Below are 20,392 nucleotides of genomic sequence, written 5' to 3'. Positions count from 1 at the left end.
GAGGGCCGGGCAGCGTCGCGGCGAGCGGGGGAGCGGGCGGCCGCGCAGGTGTCCCGCTGCCCGCGGAGCGCCCCGCACCTCCCCTTGCCGGCGGCCGCTTCCCTCACCCCGAAACCAGGAAGCGCGGCTACACGGAACGCTCAGCTTGAGGAAATAAAAGGCGAGCCCGGGTTTTTCCCTGAATTGTGACCCTAGCTTCAAGGAGGGTTTGTCTCCCTCCCTTCTAGGCCACAGAAAAACATGCTTATGTTTATGAGGGACGCATAACTTCGTAACGACTCCCGTTATGAGTTGATTTTCAGCAGGGAAACTGTTAGGGCAGTTTGTTGACTGTGTCTGTTAATGTTTAATTGGTCGAGTCATGGATGGGAAATAGTTTCGAATTTTTACACGAATAGACTTTGGAAAAGGTGGACTTCGGAGGGTGTTTCTAGAGAAGGATGGGTGGAGTAGCTGACAAGCACTTACGTCCTCTTTTCCATTTGGCACCTCTCCTATTTATGTGGGCTCTGCATCTGTGTACATCAATACATATGTTTATTAACGAAGAATCTAGCCCTAAATCCTGGTCTTTTACATGTTCTCAGAAAGTAACATCAAAGTAGGTGAAAACTTCAGCAGGTTGTACTTGCGGCTAAGCAGTGTGATAAAAAGCAAGCTGGTTTGCATGGTCAGAAGTCATCCCGTTATTTATAGTGATATACACAAAAGGTTTTGGTGACTTTTCGTTAATAAATTCTTGTAAACTATCAAGATATTTTAGACTTAATTATTGGCATGCTTTTCAAGGCCTCTTTGTTTTCTGAACTAAACAGTGCTGGCACAGAATTAATTCAAAGTGATTCATTAACCAGTTGTGAGGGTTGTTCCCACTGTTTAATCCCAGGCAGGCAAATGTGTCTTAAAGTCATAGTAAGCATGTGAAGTATAGTCCTCTGGATATATAGAAGCAAGTTCATGAAGTGTATTTTATTTTAGAAATTCATGTTAATTTTTTTCTTTGAGAGAAGAATGGGCACCTTCAACATCTCTTGCACTAGGAAGCATACCTCACTAGCAGGTAACAGAAGCCCATCTCTTGGTGTTTATCAATAAAGATAAATGTCTAAGGAAAGCTTAATAATACTGGCTAGAAGCCTAGTAATGGTGGCTAGTACACATCTCTGAAATGCCCTATGAAACTTTTCTGGTAAAAGTCTCAACATAATTATGAAAGATTCACCATAACTCTGTGTAGAATTAAGATTACTTTTTAATATTAGAATTTTCTATTTAAACTTCACCCTTCTAGAGTTTACTGTAGTATTTTTTTTTTATTTACTCAGAGAAACAGAGCTCTTCATTTGCGTGCTTCTAGGCAGGCATTAATATCTGTGTGGAAAAGGACAAGTTCACGGTTCCTAACAGCTTTACTGTGAGAGCAGTGCAGACTGGAAACAACTGAGACCCAGCAATTTATCTCATTTCATTTGTAGACAGTGCATCCTGTGCTCATTAATTTTATGCAAATCTTGAATCTAAGCTATACTTACCTGTAATGTTGTCTAGTTTAAGCATGCAGGTATATTAAACAGTACTTATCCATATATAATGGTGTTCTTTGAGGAATGGAAATAACTGATAGAACCTCTCATTCTACCTGAGCACCTGGGAAAGGGGAATAAAAAATAGGGGAAAGAGAACTTATGAGATCCTCCAAAAGCTGGAAATTAACAAGAGTGATCATGCATTGGCTAGGCTCATCAGATGCTGACTGTTGTTACAAATCTGTGATAAATTGCTTGTATTCACTGGTACAACACACCCTTCTATGTGTTGCTAGGACTTCCAAGTAGTATCTTAGTATCCTGTGCTGCTGGATATTGAACTACCTATTTCCCTGTGAGCATAGAGAAATTCTGTTTTTTCTGGACACATGGGGGAGTTGTGGGAAGGCATTTATGAGCTGTTGGTGTCTGAGTGATTTAGTTTGCATCCTTGCTATAAATTGAGAAGAATACCAGCCTTCATTAACATGGCACTTAGCCTGAGCATTCATCTGGGGTTTAAAAGCATTATGAATTCTATATGGCTGGATGAGACAGTGCCTGGTAAAGACAGCTGTCAGATGGTTGTTTCAGAAATGCCCATGGTAATTAAAGGTAAATAAAATCAGGTGTTTAGTAACTTCAGAATACTGTTGTCCAAAAGTCTAAGACTGCAGTTTATTTTTGCTCTTAAAAGGCTCTAAAGGTTCAGTTATGCAGTATGGCAGAGCCACTGTAATGAGTTACTGCTGTCTGGTGGTCCTGCCTGGCAATTCATTCCCACCTCTCCTTCACTGCCTCTTGTTTGGCAGCATGTGGCAGCCAATTCAACTGCTGATTTAAACAGAATAAATTAATCATTTCCTGCCAGACATGTAACAGTTTATTGTGCAGACCCAAGCCCACTGGGAAGAGCTGGGACTTGCACAGAGTGGAGAGGAAGAGGGTAAAACAAAAAGAGGCCATCTGCTTACACTGATGGTGCTGTGCTGTCTAACTGTGCCCTAAATGTGAGTTTTCAGTGAAGAGAAATGATCCTGATTTGGACTTTTTGGTTGTATGTTTTTCTTTCACTAAAAACTAACTTGACCAGAAGAGAAAGTGTGGTTTTTCAGCTGAACCCGTTTTAGTTTCAGCATAAGGGAAGAATAGAAATGGAGTAGAGGAAGAAGGGCAGTGGGACCTGTCCTTCTGATGGCGGCTATGAAACTACAGCCTGTGTAAATTCTTCAGTGAGATTTAAGTAGGGAGGTATATGGTAGGATTATTGGCTTTCAGTATACTTAAGCATGGAAGAGCTAAATCTGAATGCTATGTACACTCTTTAATGTCCGATGTAAAGGGAACATTTTTTTTTTTTAATGAGAAATAAACTTGACATTGAAAACAGCTTGAAGAAGTGCATCTTGCTTTGATTATCTTAATTAAAATTATAATAATAATTCTCTTAGAGATTTATCATATGCTGGCATTTCAAATCTGCAAATTAATTACAACACGGTAAAAAGAGTTATCTGGTAAGTTAGCCTGGCTGCTGAACAATTTCTGATAGTCTGTGAGGTTGTATTCTGGGCTTTATTTTTCACTAACAAGCCAGTTGTATTTGAACTATTTGCCTTTGTCATTCAAGTCTTAATCTGAGTGGTTTAACATAAACCTAACCTTTTAGAACAGTGCATACTTGATTTATCCTCTTCTGGGAAGTGAAATGTTATCATCTTTTACCACAATATATAGAAACTTTAATGGATTTTTATGTTTATGTTGGTAAGCTTTCCGTAGTTCATTACCAGTCATCTTTACGTGCATGAGGCTAGTTTCTATAAGGACTTCATAATCTTTTGAGATGATTATGAATGTTGAATATTATGAAGGAGATTGTGTATCAGTTGCGGACTTTGACTGCTGTAGCAATGTTAATGTTATACATGCTTCTGCAAGTTAAAGTAAATGTTCATTTGAAGCCTTGATTTCAACCCTATTCGAAATCCCTTTTCTAAAAAGCAGTGAAAGCACATGCTGTAGGTGATACATAGCTGCTTTTGTTTAGCAAGAGGAGAGCAGCAAGTGTGTTTGTGTTAAGTGCATGCTATGAGAGTACTTAAAAGATAAGGAGTTCTTTAAGTTTTGGAGGAGTGGAAAAGAAATAGCATTGTTTCCCTATGTGATCACATAAAGTGTGTAAATTTTGGTTAAGAAAAAGGTGTTTTGCTTAAAACCCTCTCTTCTTTTGCATAGTAGAGAGAACAGTTATAAGGCTGCTTAATGTCAATAGTCTTTTGCTGCCTTGTAACAGTAGTTAACGCTGAACAACTATTCTTTGTGGCTCAGTTGAGTGTAGTCTCTCGGCTTTCCACATGGTCATGACACCTGGACTGGGTGCAAAGTATTACGGGGTCATCAGTAAATTTTCATGCTTTCAAACTTTTTTCCTAGATGCCTGAGGCTGTTCAAAGAGTACCTTGCAATACTGAGAAAAGGATGGCCTATAACAATATAAGGAACGAAGCCTCCTACCATAGAAACGTTGAAGATAATTTAACTTGTTAAATAGTCTTGGGATTGTGGAGCACAGAAGTTTACACATTCTGCAGCATACTAACTCCTTAGTTCTGATAAAGTTTTTAAATTATTAGTATCATATTCTAGGTTTAGGTTCATTTTAAAATTAAAACTTCAGCTAAGTTTTGATGTATATCAGTTAATTTTGACGCTTATGTTGACACTTTGGGTCACATACCTGGATACATGGAAAGCATATATCTGAAGTCCAGCTAATGTATATTGTGCATCAGTTTGCTGTAACAGGTGGACTCAGATTAATCTTGTTTGGTTTATAGAAGTTCTTGGGCCATAGGAGGTGTTTCTACTTCTGAGATTATGTTGAAAATGATTAGAGAAACAGACAGGTACAATGTCCTTCATCCTACAAATTCCTCATGCTGGTTACTGCAACTTTGGATTTGTCCTGCATCTTATTTTGATTAGACTTGTTTTATAAATGTTTAGGATACATAAGAGGTTTCTGGAAAGCTGGATGAGGATGGACTAAGAGTGATTTTGGGACTAAGAGTGAGAAGAAATTAGAATTAAGTTGGGTTTTGGACTGAATTTGCACTCAGCAGTGAAGAGTCAACATTTACAGAAGCCTACAGTACTGTGAGGAAATTTGAATGGGGTTTATCTGCAGTATATAATTACTTGAATTTTAAAAAGATATGGTAGTATCTTGTGCACATTGTTAAATGCGAGCATTTGGGAGTATTAATTTCCTTAGTAATTTTTGGGTTGCTCACAGAGTTTATTGGCCATCAAGTACAAGATGAAATGCAGTTATGCAGTTCCCATGATATGGAAACAAATCTTAAAATAAGTCTTACAGTCTTCATGAGGATATGTTTGAAGATTACTGATTCAGCCTGGAACTGGAAACCAGCAACTTGCACCTTCTGTGTTCTAATTTCGTATCCTTAGTGTAGATAAGATTGTGTTTGTATATATACCACAGTTTTCAATAGACAACTTAGGTGTTAAGTCAGGTCTGTCTCTTCGTAAATGAAGTGGCTGACAGCTGAATTTGTCTTGTGAAAAATTGTGTTACAGCTGGTACATGTGATGCTATATTTACTGCGCTAAGTTTGTATCATCATATTGCATCTCAGTGAGCTGCAAAGGTATGTCCAACTTGTTTCAGTAAAAAAACAATAGTTCACTGAAACATCTGAAGTTTTGGAATATGCTTTTTCAAAGGGGTCATGTAGAGAAGTATTCATATGGCAATTTTTACTAAATATTGACAGTGCTGAAACATTGCTTCTACAAATACATTTGGCAATATATTGCTGTCAGGTTGCTTAAAAGAAAACTCTACTTTTTTTGCATAATAGCACTAAGACATGGTGTTTACCTTTGAGTGGTTTGATACACGAAGTAGTTTCTGTAATGAATAGTTGATTTGTTCTTCAGAAACTGTTGCTTGTAGGAGTGACAAGAGAAGAATTGATTGTGTGTTTGTTGCCTAAAGTGTATAAAAGAATACTGCAAGGCTTTGTGTCAAACAGTGTGAATGTTTTCATGCTAGCCTACTGATAAGTTATGTATCAAAACATGCACTTCTCAGAGTTTTGAAACATTATATATAACTTAATATCTTTAATTCTTTGCTGCTTTAATATTTAGTACCTCTAGAAACATGACATAATTTGGGTCATAATCTGCTTTTGAAACCAGAAGCACTGAAATGATCTTACTCTTGACTGTATCTAAATTCCTTATAATTTGATATTTTAAACAAACTGTTTAAAAACTGCCTTTCACTGTGTGTGTTAAACATACTGTGTGCGTTATCTCCATTGCAAAGATACAGTGTTTTGCTCCATGAGTTGTTTTGTGGGTGGTTTGGGTTGGTTGGTTTTCTGTTGTATTGGGTGTGGCTGGGGGGAGGGTTTAGGGTTGTGGTGGTTTTTTTCTGTCTGGGTGTTTTCCCCCTATTTCTCCACATTATTTTCTACTGTTGGAACGTCTATCTTTTTTAGGTCTGATCACCATTACTGAACCACATCACCTCAATAATTCCTTCTACAACATCTGTGTTTACTTTTGGCAGGTGGATGAAATATTTTTCATGCATAGTGGTCTTAGTGCTAGTGTTTGATACAAAAGTGGAGTAAGACTTGTGAAGAGTGGTGAATGTGCAGAGGCAGGGGATGGAGACCTTGGTGGTGGTCAGGATGTGAAGATACACTTCTTGTGAAATACATGCTGTACTGTCCATTTATTGTGCATACACTTCTATGATTGCCTGGGTTAGATTAATAAGAAAGTGAATCCTGGGTGGAAACTGTGTACATAGTTGGAATAAGTGACCAAAATCGGAATTAACCAAATGTCTGTAATGCATATAGTGGCTCCTCGTCTGGAGGAAGTAATGTATGTTAACTTCTTTGTGGTTTCAGTTCTTATGATTACTGGCCTGTTAGCGGTTTGGTATGCAGAAGTACATTTAAGGGGTGTATTTGACAGGTGTCTGTGCAGTGCAAGGAGCTTTCTATAGAAAATTCCAGCAACTTGGAGTGAAAAATACTGTATTCTGGTAAAGTATCTCCTGTGTAACGTAAATACAGAGCTGAGATGGTGATCCTCCATATGCATGTCATAGATCTTTGAAGAGCTCTCAAATGTTAGTGTCTCTGGTCAGTTCTGCATGTCCCTTCCTCTATCAGGATAGGAGGACCAAAATCTTTCCCCGTTTCCTGTCATGCACTCTTAATGTGAGAAATACTACCTTAGCAGGAAGCAGCCAAAATAGACTGAACCGGATCTGCCTCGTTGGAGATACATCTTTAATAAAACTTCTCCATGTGATAGAACAATCCTTGTCATACAAAATGTTACGTTGCTAGGTGGCATGATTTGCTTTTATTTTTTCTGGATATTTGGCATGTGGAACATAAACATTCTGAGCAGATACTTTGGTGTCATGAGTGCAGAGTAAAGCTGAAAGTACAATTCTTTTAGGGAACTAGAAGAAAGATGTTCAGCTCTTTCATTTCTCATGTTTGTGTCACAAGTGCGTTTCTGAAACCTCTCAAGCATTTCTGTCTACAGTGATGTAGTTTGCACTGTGAATTAATTTTGGAGTAAATGAACTAGTTTTGATTGAACTTAGTAGGAGTCGCCTTCCAAGGTCCACGTAACGCAGTCTAACTGCAAGTGTGCATTTAGTCTGTGGGACCAGGGTAGAATAAATTTGAAGTGTACAGAGAAGAAAAAAGGAAAGCTAAAATGCGTATAATAGGGAAGTTGGGTCTTAGTCACCTGCTGGTTTACACCACAGGTCTGCTATACCTGGTGGTGTGATTGTAAACTGAATTTCTCAGGCACGCTCAACATTACTTTTTTTTTTTTTCTTTTCAGGCCAGTATGGAAATCCCCTAAATAAGTACATTAGACATTATGAAGGATTGTCTTACGATGTGGATTTGTTACACCAAAAACACCAGCGTGCCAAAAGAGCAGTATCACATGAAGATCAGTTCTTGCACCTAGATTTCCATGCTCATGGAAGGTTAGTGATATTTCAAAAGGTATTTGTTTAAAATACTTTATTCATGCATGTGTTTAAATTATAGTGAAATGGAAGTGGTGAAAGACAGCCATAAAAGTAGTGCTAGCTGGAATGCACTAAAATGCAGTGCTTACAGTTTCTATGAAGTATTTGCTCTGATGTCCAGTATAAGTGTGAAATTGTTGCTTGTAATCACTCACTCAGACTGGTGGTAACTATTAATGCACTTTGAAGCTTAAACAATGGAATCATACTGGGAACAGAATGGTAGTTGATTCTGAGTTTATAATGCAGCTTTGGCATATTTTTTACAAAAATTATGCCAAACTGCCTGAGGGAGATCTAATTGAGAAAAAGTAAAATTTCAAACTGCACTTGAAACTACAAAATATGCCAGAAAAGTGTTCTGTTTCATGTGCAATGGTGTCATCTGCTTGCTGTGCTGTTGTGGAATTTGGCAATTATTTGATGTGGGGAAAACATCATTCCTGCTGCAAGACTTGTTTTGCCTTTCATTTAATGTGTGATGGTAACACATTAGATATTTGGTGTGAGCAGCTGAGGTGTAATTTGTAGGCTTCACTTAGGATCTGTGTACTTCAGAATTCTCTGCTTTGTGTATAACTGAGGAGAAGCAGGAAGAAAGTTAAACTATTTGTATCTATATCATTGTTTCTTTGACTCTCTCCTTTGCAGCATTTCTGTGTTAATGTATTTTAGGAATACATTAGATATTAGAAAAGCCATTGCTTTTCTAATTATTTCAGTTACAATGTAAGTAATTAGAACTTGATAAATTGCTAGCTGTATGTAGAAACATAGTAAATTTGACAGAGCAAAGGTAAAAGCAGGTTTCCTGAACCTGTTTTGAATATTGTTTTATGAGTAAGTGTTCTGCTGCTGTGCTGGCCTGTAATTTTTTCAGGGAATGCAGTGTTGCTACTGGAGGTATACCGTGTAGTGACTGAATTTCAGTGAATACTCCCGAAAGGTTAGCATTAGGGTTGTATTTGCAACTGCTCTAGAACTGCAACCTAAATTCTGAATTTGAAATCCTGTCCTTAACACCACATTTTTGGTTGTCTTCTTTAGTCCAGGGAATCCTATTATTTAAAGAAGAGTAATATTGCCACTGAATCTGCTGTAGCTTCACAGGCAATTTCTCGTCTTTGCAGTCTAATGCTGCCACTCTTAAGCTGCAGGCTGATGCTTAATTTAGACTTACCAAAGTGTGTACTACTGCAGAGAGGAACAGGCCTGACTGCATTTCCAGCATCATCTTTGTGCTAGTGCTAGTAGTCTTAAAACCATGCAAGGAATAGGATCTGGGAACTCATCCAGCTGAAAATTATTTGGCAAAAAAAATCAGTATGACTTGATCGGCTGATGGAGGGATGATGAGGCCATGCTTTTGGGGAGCAGTCCATATTTCAGTCCGCTCGAGCAGGTTCATCTTGTCATTGGTGAAGATCCCATAATACTCTTGTAAAACAGAGCTCTTGGAGTGTACAGGCTAAGCTGTGTTAATAATGTGGGCTGAAAATCCTTACAGTGTAGAACTGTTAACTGTATCTATGATAATGAGGTCTTAAAATTACTTCCTCTCTTACTTCATGGATCTTAGTCACACCAGACTTTAGACAAAAACGTTTATAAAGATTTTTATAACAGCTACTATTACTCATGAAGGAGAGTGTTGGTGTTTATATGTGGAATTGATTCTAAATCCCTATGCTTTGAGGCACAAATCCATCATTAACTGAGGAGGCTGAATGGAAACTTACTATAAGGTCAAACCAGTCCATAATTTAAGATTTTGGTAGTTTCCTGTGAGACATGTAATGCTTCCTGCCAAAGAGGGATAGTTGACAGGCTGTAAATTTAGTCCACAGATTTCTGTTGATCAGTCTGAGTGTGTTCTTACAAAATATTTTCATTTTTCCTTGAATATGAATTAGAAAGGGTGAAGTGAATTGTGTTTTACTTCATACAGTCTGTGTAAAGTAGCTTTGAAGGTGTGTATTATTGTGAATTGTATTATAAATAGAATTGCCTTTTTGTAGTTACTGCTAGTTTATTGTGAATAACTACTTGTAAGTGATTTATCTCATCACTGTGAATGACAACAGTAAAACCTTTCTATCAAATTTTCTAATAACTTTGTGCTAAGGTAGAAAATAAAGCTTTTGCAAGATACTTAAACCATTTATATTTAGCCCACAGACTTAGTGTCGTATTTAAATACATGTGATGAAACTTAGAGGCGTTCAGTCAGTGTGAGGTTTGAGATCTTGAAAACTTAAACCTGATTTTTTTGAATGGCCTTATAGCAAATGGTTAGGTAAGGCTTTGCCCGGGTGCAGAGGTGTGTTGGCATACAGCTGTCCAACCTGTGTCTCCTTAACTTCATTGGAAATTTTTTTCAGACCTTCAGTTGTTTAAAATACAACTTGTTATGGCAGATGTAATGAACTAAACCAAATCAGCCTCTATTCAATGCTGAAATACTAGCTTAATGGGACATTGAAATTACTAAAACTAAGCTATGGATACCTATTAATTCTTTTGAATCATAAACTGTGTAGTTTAGATGAGTTGACTTTACTGCTTCACCAGTGGTGCAAAATGTGCTCATTTGTAAAATGCTTCAAGCTGGAAAGGATGTGAAGTTTTAAAACTTGGTTATGTATCATATCTCTTCCACCTGCCAGTTTATATAGTGGTTTAGTGTGGGTTAATTTAAAACTGTATTCCTGAGACCCCGATGCATGCAGAAGAATAAAGGAACTACATCTATGTAGCGTTTAACTGTATAACTTAGAGTTAACTTTTAGTACATTAATTAACTTAACTTTTTACTTAACATGTTCCTAGTAACTTATGCTTTCTAATTTTTTTCTTGATTTGGCCTCTTAATCACCCATCCACACCCACTTCCACTCTTTCTCCTCGATTAGTTGATGACTCTCACTTGGGAAAGTTGCCCATGAAACTAGAGTGAGGAGTTGAATTTTCAAGTGGTACTTAAACACATGATAATACCTGCTTATTACTAAATTAAAGATACGTCAAGAACTCCTTTCAGATGTTTTGCAACTTTGCTACAGTTTTCCTTAGATTTTTACATAAACTTTTTTTAGTACTGTAATTTTTTAAGTTCAGACATGTTTGTTGGAATGTGTGTTCTATACATGATGCTTGTAACAGGAGACCTGTCACTGGAAATGCTTGGAACATTGCTTCTTTGTGAATCATACAAAAGAAAAGACTTTTCATATGGTTATGCTTCTGAATATTAAAACATGCGCTTGCTGAATATTGCTAGGTTGTTCTAGAAAATCTGAAATAGTTTAAAAATATAAGCTTCACTAATGAAAATGTTGGACTCAAAAGTACTTACATTTTGGAGCATGGTAGAAGAAAGTAATGGACTATTATGTTTTCAGATCAGTCTGCATAAAATCTTGTAGAGGTTTGAGTTACGATAGTCAGGAACTTGAATACCTTCTAACTAATGATGAAATGCAAGCTTTGCTTGCACTGTGTTAAAAAATCAGTGATACTGATTGTTTGTAGTAATCCTTGATGACCATTAGAGGTTTTCCTTCTGTGTTTCCTTATTCACCAGAATGTCCTTGCCTGCTCTTCTGAAACACTACAAGGACATATCCCTATGTATTCAAAAAAGCAGGCATCCAGCTCTGCTCTGGAACTTTAGAAATACAACAATAGGTGGTTTCTGTAGAGGAAGGAGTTTAAAAAAAATCTTGCTACCCTATCTTTCTTGGGTTTGTATGGGGAGGAAAGGAGAAAAGAGTTCTCATCTGCCTGGTTCTGTATAAAAAGGCTAATAGTGTGCATGTGGCAAGTCCAGTGGGCACCAACATTTGGTCATTATTGCTTCAAATAGCTTGACAGCTAAAGTGTCTGTCAGTGCTTTCAAAAAGGACGCTGTGTGCCAGGAGTCAGGAAGGTGCTATAAGGCAAGCTTCCACTTGAGGTTTTTTGCCTGGTTATGTCAAAGTGCCGAAAGTAGTGTTTGGTCAATAAGCAGCTGGAGAAAGCTGCATCAGTCTCACTACTGCTACTGGTAGGGTACTGCATGTAACCTTTTTCCCCCTGTAGTTAATGAACAAATTTTTGACAATGTCTTTATTACTAAAGCACTGTGTAAAGCTATAATATGTTGCAGAGTGACAATGGGATTCAGCTACTAGGTAAAAATGCTTTCACTGGCACCCAGTGTGGAATAAAGTTCAGTAAATAATTGGCTCTTAAATATTCTGCTTCCTTTTACAATGTTTTGCCTTGAGCAGATGAGCTTTTATAACAGGGAGAGCTTGCGTACTGTGAAATTGTGTGGCATAGGGTCCTAATCCGTGCTCACTGTACCACTTGGCAAAGCATTTTTGTGAAGCAGTGTTTGCTGGTTTGCTTTAATATTGGTTTTCTGTGAAGATGCCTTTTTTCATAATTATTTTGAACAGCTACCAGTCATACATTATTTGAGCTTTCTGGTACAGTTTTGGGTGGCAGGAGTGGACCACAAAATTTCAGAGTTCTTTAGTATGAGGATTTTTTTATTCTTGGTTCTTTGTAACCCTTTGTATTGCCTTCAATAGTCATTGACTCTATTTGAATAGATAAGCAAAGAGGCTACCTGTACAGATATCATATTTGATACGTTGAATTTCAAAGGTGACATTCTGAGCATGCTGAGATGGACTGAAGTAGCTGAGCTTGGATTAAAGAAGACTTTATTGTCACCTTCTGTTTTTTACTGAACGCTAGATGTTCTTTTTATGGCATTTATTTTTAAGTACTTTTGTAATTGTGCATAAAACATAGTACGCAATTCATGAAGTGGCTTTGTCTTCTATGTTCTGTGAGCCTGTCGGAACATAAAGCAGATTGACTGTTACTGGAGTAATCTGAAAGTTGTGTCTGTTTTTCAGTTCCATGTGCACTTAAACACGCTCTTAAACAGATTAACTTCTTAGATAGGTTGATTTAGTGCTCATCAAATAGGACTGACTGGTTGGCTTCTGTGAACCTTCTGTGAATTATTTCCATGAGTTTTACTAAGTGAGTTTTTTGCAAGATTTGCTTACTGCAACTCATTTTGGGCTGTCTGGGATTTAAAAAGAAAAAAATTAGAAATCCGTTTAGTTCTCACTGTAGTTTTTTTCAGCTTTACTCAGTACTCTGTGACCATTCTTCGATCATCCTCTACCTATTGTACCTTTTAAGTTACATACCAGCACAAAAAACTAGCCAGGCAAGAGACCAGTAAATCAGATCTCACTTTCTATACCTGTTTGTAAATAAACAAGCAAACAGGGACCTGAGTTCTTACTCATTTTTAAATGAGCTGAATCTAAACAATATTTTGGAGACTGGATCTGTGGGTTAAATGTCTCGCATTTTGGTTTAAATACAGTGAGTTGAAGTATGTGTAGCTCTTGGGAGAAAAAAGGCATTTAGAGTTTCACTTGGTTTTTGTCTAGGAGATGCCTGGTGCAGTGGACTAGGGAGACTGCCCAGCTGAGACACAGGGTTTCCCAACCGTACTCCTAAAATTGGTGTTTATGCTTTAGAACTTTGCTCCTTGGCCAACCAACTTCAGTAGGCATAGCCATGTTCTTAAAATGAAAAGCAGTGGATTTAAATGGAAGTATTTAAGCTATGTGCTTCATAAGTGCTCATATTATCAGCTAGCAGATTTCTTGCTATATCTTTGTTTCACTAAGAAACCTTCTTTCTAAACTGCTAAGTTTGAACTCATGTATTAGCTTTGGTACCTTCTGATTTTACTCTAGTACATCTTTACCCAGTATTTTATCTCATGGTTTTTTCATTATGTCAGAACATTGCACTGCGTATAAATATTCAACTTTATGTAAATACAACTGGTAAGGTTATTTTAGATAAATGGGAAATGAAATGACAGAATCTGCACTTAGCTTCCCAAAAAAGTTTTACTGAAAGGGGGGGGAAATATCAATCTTGGGTCAAAACTCTTGTGCTCTTAAAATCTCTGCATCATACTCTTCAGGACAGAAATACTTGAATGACTTTACTAGAAGGTAAATTAGCCAACATGTAGCTACTTGTAATCCTACTTGGATGGTTTCTGTTGTCTGAGATAGCGTACATGTTTGCAGCTATGTATATCAAGAATAATCAGTGGCAAATTGTTTAGGATGAAGACTGGGTCCTCAGCTGTTTCCTAGAATAACAAGCTTAGCAAGTCTGACTTGTGAAGGTCAGGAAAGAAATCTCTGAACAATCACAAGTGCCACCCTAGAGGTTTGGATGGAAAACAAATGTAAGCTGCAAACATTCTATCTGGGATTGCTGACCGTTGCAGTGCTGTAGAGATTGGTTTTTAGATAAATACTTCTAGATGATGATACCCTGTAACTGCATCCAGGTGGGTAATAGAGTGATAAACCTGGAGACCCTATTGTGTTCTGTTTCAAAAATATGTTTTCTTTAGTGTCAGTAGTAGGACCATGGGAATTGACCATGGGAGTTAAACGATGATGGAATATGTTGTGTGGGTTTAATAGTAAGTGAAAACAGTGTAATAAATAATAATGTCCAGAAGCGTGATAGTTCTGTAACTTAGCTTGAGTAGTTTAGACCCACCATGAAGTTGTGAAGCTGTCTTCTATTTAATATAGTTCAGGGTTGGAGTGAGTCTGACAGTCTGTGAGAAATGAGTTTACGTTTTGATGCCTCATGTGGAAGCAGTAGGAAGAAGCGCTCAAATTATTCTCTCCTTCCATTTATAGACCCCCTTCCATTTTTCAGGGAAGAGTCTTTGACTTCTTAAATGGGAAAAGTAAGGATAAAAGACCTGCACCTCAAGCAGAGTAGTATCTTCTAGATCCTGACTTGTGAGGAGGCTCATGGAGGCACTGCTGCAAAGATTTTTCTGGTTCCTACTGAGAAGAAAAAAGTATGAACCTAAATGGATTCTCCTTATGCTGGAGTCACCTTCCATGCTGCTGCCAACCCATCACTTTTTGTTCCCTTTTCCAGCCACTTCTTCCAGCTGTGGAGTAACTCTTCCACCTCCTTTCCTTTCTTTAAATCTCCTCGGGTCACTGAGTGCTTCTGCCTGCTCAGCCTGCCACTGGTTACAGCAGTTTGACTGAGGAAAGGTAGGAAAGGGAAAGCACCAAGAGTGCCCTTTTGTGTTCCACTGGTAATAGCTCTTTCTGCCAGTTTTCGAAAAGTCTGCAGACTTGCCATCAGTGTCCCACTATATTGGACATTCCATCATGGCAAAATAACTGATCTTAAAAGGTAAGTCAAAAGAATAATAGATCAAGCGTTAACTCTTACATGTACACCTTTATGTTCATTTTACCAAGTGCTGTCAGTATATATACACACAGCTTGCTTTTTTTTTTTTTCATTTTCCTAAAGTACTTGCTCTGTGATTAGAGCATGGGATTGCTGTAACTCAAGCCCAAGGGAAACTACTGGATTTCAGCTAATCTGGTGCTCTCAACTCTTTTTCTTTAATTATCACTGAATTGCTATGGTACATACTTGGAAATCTGACATAGTCTCCCTGAAGTAAGGTAAAGTGAAATCAAAATCCCTCTCTTGGTAGTCTTTAGGGTACTGCCATTAATGAATAAGATGTAGTTTATAATCAGAACAGATTGTATATAACAGTGTAAACAGTTCTAGTAAAAATTCTGCCTTCAACCAAATGAGCTACCATACAGTAATTAAATAGTGGTCCGTTACCACGTCAGTTTTCAGGTAAGTCTAAGACAGAAGCAGTAACAAATAAGCAAGGTCAAAACTTGGTCTTAATTGATTTAATTCTATTCTAGAGACCACTAAGTCTGGGAAATGCCTTATGCAACGTAGTGAATGTGTAAATAAAAGAAACATTCTTTTTCTAGAAATAGTTAATCTTCTGCCTGGTGTGTAGCTAGGCTAGGGAATAGCTTGGTTTACATTGGTGCTGGTATAGAGAAATTGATGCATGTGGTAGAAATGGTAATTGCCAAAAGTCTTATTTGAAGCCTTATTTTTTCCATTGTGGCTAGTTTTAGAAACTATATTCAGGAATGATATAGAAAAATTTGTTGAACTTCTCTGGAGACTCCTGCCCTTAAAAGATTCATAGAGTTACTGGATTGAAGCCAGGAAAGAAACGTGAGATGCATTCTCTTTTACATCATTTTAAGAAGGATAGCTACTAGATAATATTTATTTCAAGAAAGGGGAAGAAATACTAGCTTTGAAGAAATTCAGAGTAAATGTTAGGAAAACTTATATATTGGGTGAGATACTGAAATGGATTTTTGTAGGGTCTTTGGAGGTTTCTTACTGAGAAATTAGAGTGTTGAACTGGATCGGGGGGAGGTCCCTGCCAACTCTCCATTTGTTTGAACCAGTCATTACAGGTTTGAGTCTCCCCACCTATAAACTGGCATCTTTTTAGTGCAGTTAATTTCATTGACATTTGTAAGTAGTACATCAAGATGTCTCTCCATATTGAGAAAGTAAATTCTGGTTTTATGGCTGTAGGTTTTATGCAATACATAGGGGTTTTAAATTTGCCATTGCTTAAAGTTTGGTGATTTGTTAAATTATTAATTCTTGGAAGTAGAGAATATATGCTTGTTCCCCAAGTTGCCTCTCTTTTCCCCTCCCATTTGTGGTGGGGGAGAGCTAAAGAAAGATTTGTCACTTCACTTTTTGTTATTAAAAGGGTGAACAGTTCAGACATCATCCTGTTCCCATCAAGCATGTTTTTATGAATAGGAAAAGACCCGTTTAAAAATAGCTGTGAGATGATCAGGTTATCTAATAGTTTAACTAAATTGAGAAATAAATGGTCAGAGACTTGTTTCTGTGAAACACAGCTGTATTTTTTTGTATTTGAAATAGTTCTCTAATCCTGCAAAATGAGCTACTTGTTTTAATATATAATTAACAGCATCGGTTAGAATTTGTCGCGTGAGTTATGTACCAATGCGGGAAGTAAGAAGAAGGAAAAAAAATTAAAGAATTAGAAATAGAGGCTTCTTATTTTTAAAACTAGTGAAACTCTTTATTTGGTATATACAACTTCTAACTGTCGATTTTGAAGTGGTAGATAGGGTAATATTGATGAAGGGAATCCCACCCAGAAGGAATAACCATACTTCTGAGAGAAAAGCGAGTTGAGGTTTGGTGGTGGAGTGTTTTGGTTTGTTTTTTCTTTTTGTGGTGGGAGTTTTTTGTTGGTTGGTTGGTTTTTGGGGGGTTTTTTTGGTTTGTTTTGGGTGTGGGGTTTGTTTTGTTTGTTTGTTTGTTTGTTTGGGGTTTGTTTGTTTGGTGCTTTGTTTTTCTTTCTCAGAAAACCTGCTTTTTTTTCACCAGGAAAAAGTAATTTTAGCCCTAATAGGTGCTTTTGCTGGGATTAGTAGATACTCCCATTTATCACAGACAAAATGACAGACTTATGGTAAGAAGTCTTCTGTCAACAATTAGAGAACGGAGGAGAGCTCTTGTCATTTAACTTCAGTTTAGATGCACTTGAAGAGAGTGTGATCTCTTCATTCTGGAGAACTCTGTCACAGAAAGACTCAAGCTAAAGTGAAGTTCAAATCTCTAACACCTTGAACTATTACAACCAAAGTGAGTGGAGCTTTTTGGAGTACTTGAAGTTCTTCAAATTCCTATCAGTGCTGGACTTAACTTTTTTTCCTGCTTGTTCGTTTCTAACTTCTGCCCAAAAGGCCCACAGCAGGTGGCTTAAAGGACTTCTCCCCTACCTGTCCCTGCCTCTCAGAAAATGTATTGCATAATACTGTAGCGTTCTGTCCAATGATGTTGTTCTGGGTTGATTGTTCATGTTATCTCATCATGATCATGAACCTATATGTTGCCAAAAGGCAGATTTACAAAGCACATAAAGAGATTAACTTAAAAAGAATACTTACTTTTTACTTATATGTGATATTATAAATATTTGCTGTCTGTTATAAACCATGCCTTCCTAGCTGGGTGTGAATAGCTGCTGTGAGCTGGTGTGTTCTTCAGTGGCTCAAATACTCAAGCACACCTGTAGTGAACTGTTTCTTCCTTTTTAATGGGAGAATCTGCTCTCATACATCCATACTGAAACTACAATGCAAACACTGGTCGGCTTGGCACAAAGCCCTAGAGTCACAGGGAATTGCTGAAATTTAACCTTCCCCATTTACCAGCCACATCGCAGAATTTCATAACCTCGTTGTAGATAACGCATCACCAGAGGAGAATACTTGCTTTGAAGCTTTATTAACAGTGGCAACAATAATAAATAATGATAGTTTGTGAAATACTGTTTGCATTACTCGTCAACATGAGTCACTAGAGCCCATATCAGGTTTTAAGTGTAGGCTTGGCTTTTTTCTTTGATCTTGAATTCCGCATCTTAATGTATAGTTGTACTTATAATGTAGTGTTATATTATTTAATGTGCAAGTGAAGACAGAAGATCTATTTTGTATATGCTTCAGCTGTACTAAAAAGGAGTTAGATTTAATCAACTTTATACTGTGGCACTTAATTGTTTTGGTTATTTTGCTGTTAACACAAATGGATACTAGCTTTCACTGTGGAAAGTCAGCTCTGTCGTTAGTGTAGTGTGTATGCTGAGAATCCGGTCACAATTTTTATAGATGAAGACTGACACAGATGTAGTCAACTTACAGAGTTACTTTCTGTGTAGTAAATTGGTGACATAACTATAATATTCCTTCAATTTCATGATAGTGCAGAAAGAGGAAAGTATAGGAAGAAAATCAAGAGTAAAATTGGAATGACTGAAGTTTCAACAGCTTCACTGATCTGTATTTGCACAATGTTTTATACAAAATTTAAGAGAATACCAAATGAAATTCTGAAGCAAGCTAATGGTGGTCACAGGTATGAATTCACATAATGACAGGCATTTTAAACACTTCAGTTACGTTGCTTGACTTCACTGAATCAAACTTTTGGTTTTGCGCAAAGAAAATGTGGTATGTTTCATGTAAAGATAGCAGTAGGGTTTGCATCAAAGAATGAAGTATTGTAATTTGAGCAAGATCATTCAGTGAGTGAAGTCATTACACAGTTGTGCATGTAAGTACCAGTGTAAGTATTTTTGTATTAAATGTTGTTGCCCATCTTATTTTTTGGAGTTTCAATTGAAATGGTTATTAGCCCACCTACATTTCATTTACACTACTTAAATGTTGGCAATGAAAGTAAAATAAGCCGATAGTTGTTTTTCTCTTCTGCTCCACAGTGCTGTAAAATAAGATAGTTGCTTTTTCCCCTAAGCTTCTGTGTCTTCTGGAGGAATGGGAACAAGTATATAGTCATAGTCAACATTTTAGATTTATGCATTTAAGTCTAACCCTTTTTTCGGGGTTAAATTTTGTAAATTTAGCTACTTGTATCAAAAGCATCTAAATAATCTTGCTTAAGAAAATCCTTCTAGGTTATGGTCTAATTCTCATACAGTGTAAACATTTTCTATAGATAAATTTTACAGGGTGCAAATTTGCATGAGAATCTTGGTTAGAAGTACTTTGCTTAGTGCTTTTGTAATTGAAGCTCAAAGCTAACTTACCGTCTTGTTTTATTCGCTTTAGACACTTCAACCTTCGAATGAAGAGAGATACATCTCTTTTTAGTGATGACTTTAAAGTACAAATATCAAACCAAGTAATTGATTACGATACCTCCCATATTTACACTGGACACATTTATGGTAAGTACAATGCTTTAAAATGGGTTAAAGTGCAGGCATTTTAAATAGGAGGCTTTTTAATAGTACATGCAGAAAATTAATATCTGTATGATTAGGGTTATCTGTACTATTAAACTTTAATCTGTATTATTAAACTTTAAATACTATTAAACCTTAAATAATTATTATTAAACTTGCATCTAAATGAATTTAAACTCTATCTGCTTTTATTCTCATGTCACACTTAACAAATGAGTATTTTACTAATAATTTTCATGTCCATAGAACTTGAAGTTCAGCTGTGTTTATGAACATAATCTTTGTAGAAGTCTGCATTATAAAACAAAAAAGAATATATATGCATTTAAAAAATTAAGTACTGTTCTTAGTTTGAAGGAATTTAAGGAATATGGAGCCACCATCATTAAGCATAATATACCTAATTTCAGTAAATACAAATACAAAGATAAAATTTATTAGAAAGGACGGAGAATTAAGGAATTAAAAGCAAATGAAAAGAGAAGGATGAAGACTTTGTCCCTCTTCATACAGTCTGGGTCTGAAAGGAACATAACTGCTTCCTGAAGATCTCTGTTAGTAATGTCCTAAAGTCTTGAAATGGCTTTTTTAAAATGGGGAACGAAGTATACAGGCTTAGCACTTTATATGAATCTGTGTAGACTAACTTACCAGTGAAGTAGGTCAGAGGGCTTCTAAGGTGTGGGGGGTCTTTTGTTTGTGTGTTTGTGAAATTATTTCAGAAAAGCTTTTGGTTCTTTGGTTATTGCTGAGGGATGAGATTAAATGATTCACATGTACCTACTCAGCGGTCTTACTTTAAATTTTCTTTTAATCCTTTTTATTATCTTTCTCGTTCAACCCAATTTTGCACTTGTCATGAAAATAATGAACAAAGTTAGAGTTGAGCAAATAAACTGTTTTGCTGTTGGTTCTTGATTTCTATTCAGATCAAAAGTCTTTCCAAGTGCTCTGAAATGCCCAAAGATGCATGGCTTGTAAGTCCAGAATATTAATGCACATTCTAATAGAATATAATCT

The 20,392-nt window shown here is 36.8% G+C and overlaps 1 protein-coding gene across 1 annotated transcript in view; it reads left to right on the top strand.

The window, feature by feature from the left end:
* The window catches only part of ADAM10 (ADAM metallopeptidase domain 10), a 46,235-nt gene that overhangs the window by 924 nt on the left and 24,919 nt on the right, over positions 1-20,392 (top strand). The window contains exons 2-3 of the mRNA XM_030498290.1: positions 7,443-7,593; positions 19,236-19,354. Of these exons, the coding sequence (XP_030354150.1) occupies positions 7,443-7,593; positions 19,236-19,354 (270 nt within the window). The remainder of the gene's footprint in view (positions 1-7,442; positions 7,594-19,235; positions 19,355-20,392) is intronic.

The sequence above is a fragment of the Strigops habroptila genome, chromosome 9 (assembly GCF_004027225.2).
Source record: "Strigops habroptila isolate Jane chromosome 9, bStrHab1.2.pri, whole genome shotgun sequence".
In the NCBI taxonomy this organism is placed as follows: domain Eukaryota; kingdom Metazoa; phylum Chordata; class Aves; order Psittaciformes; family Psittacidae; genus Strigops; species Strigops habroptila.
The sequence above is the reverse complement of the archived record's forward strand: the minus strand, read 5'-3'. Positions and strand labels throughout refer to the sequence as shown.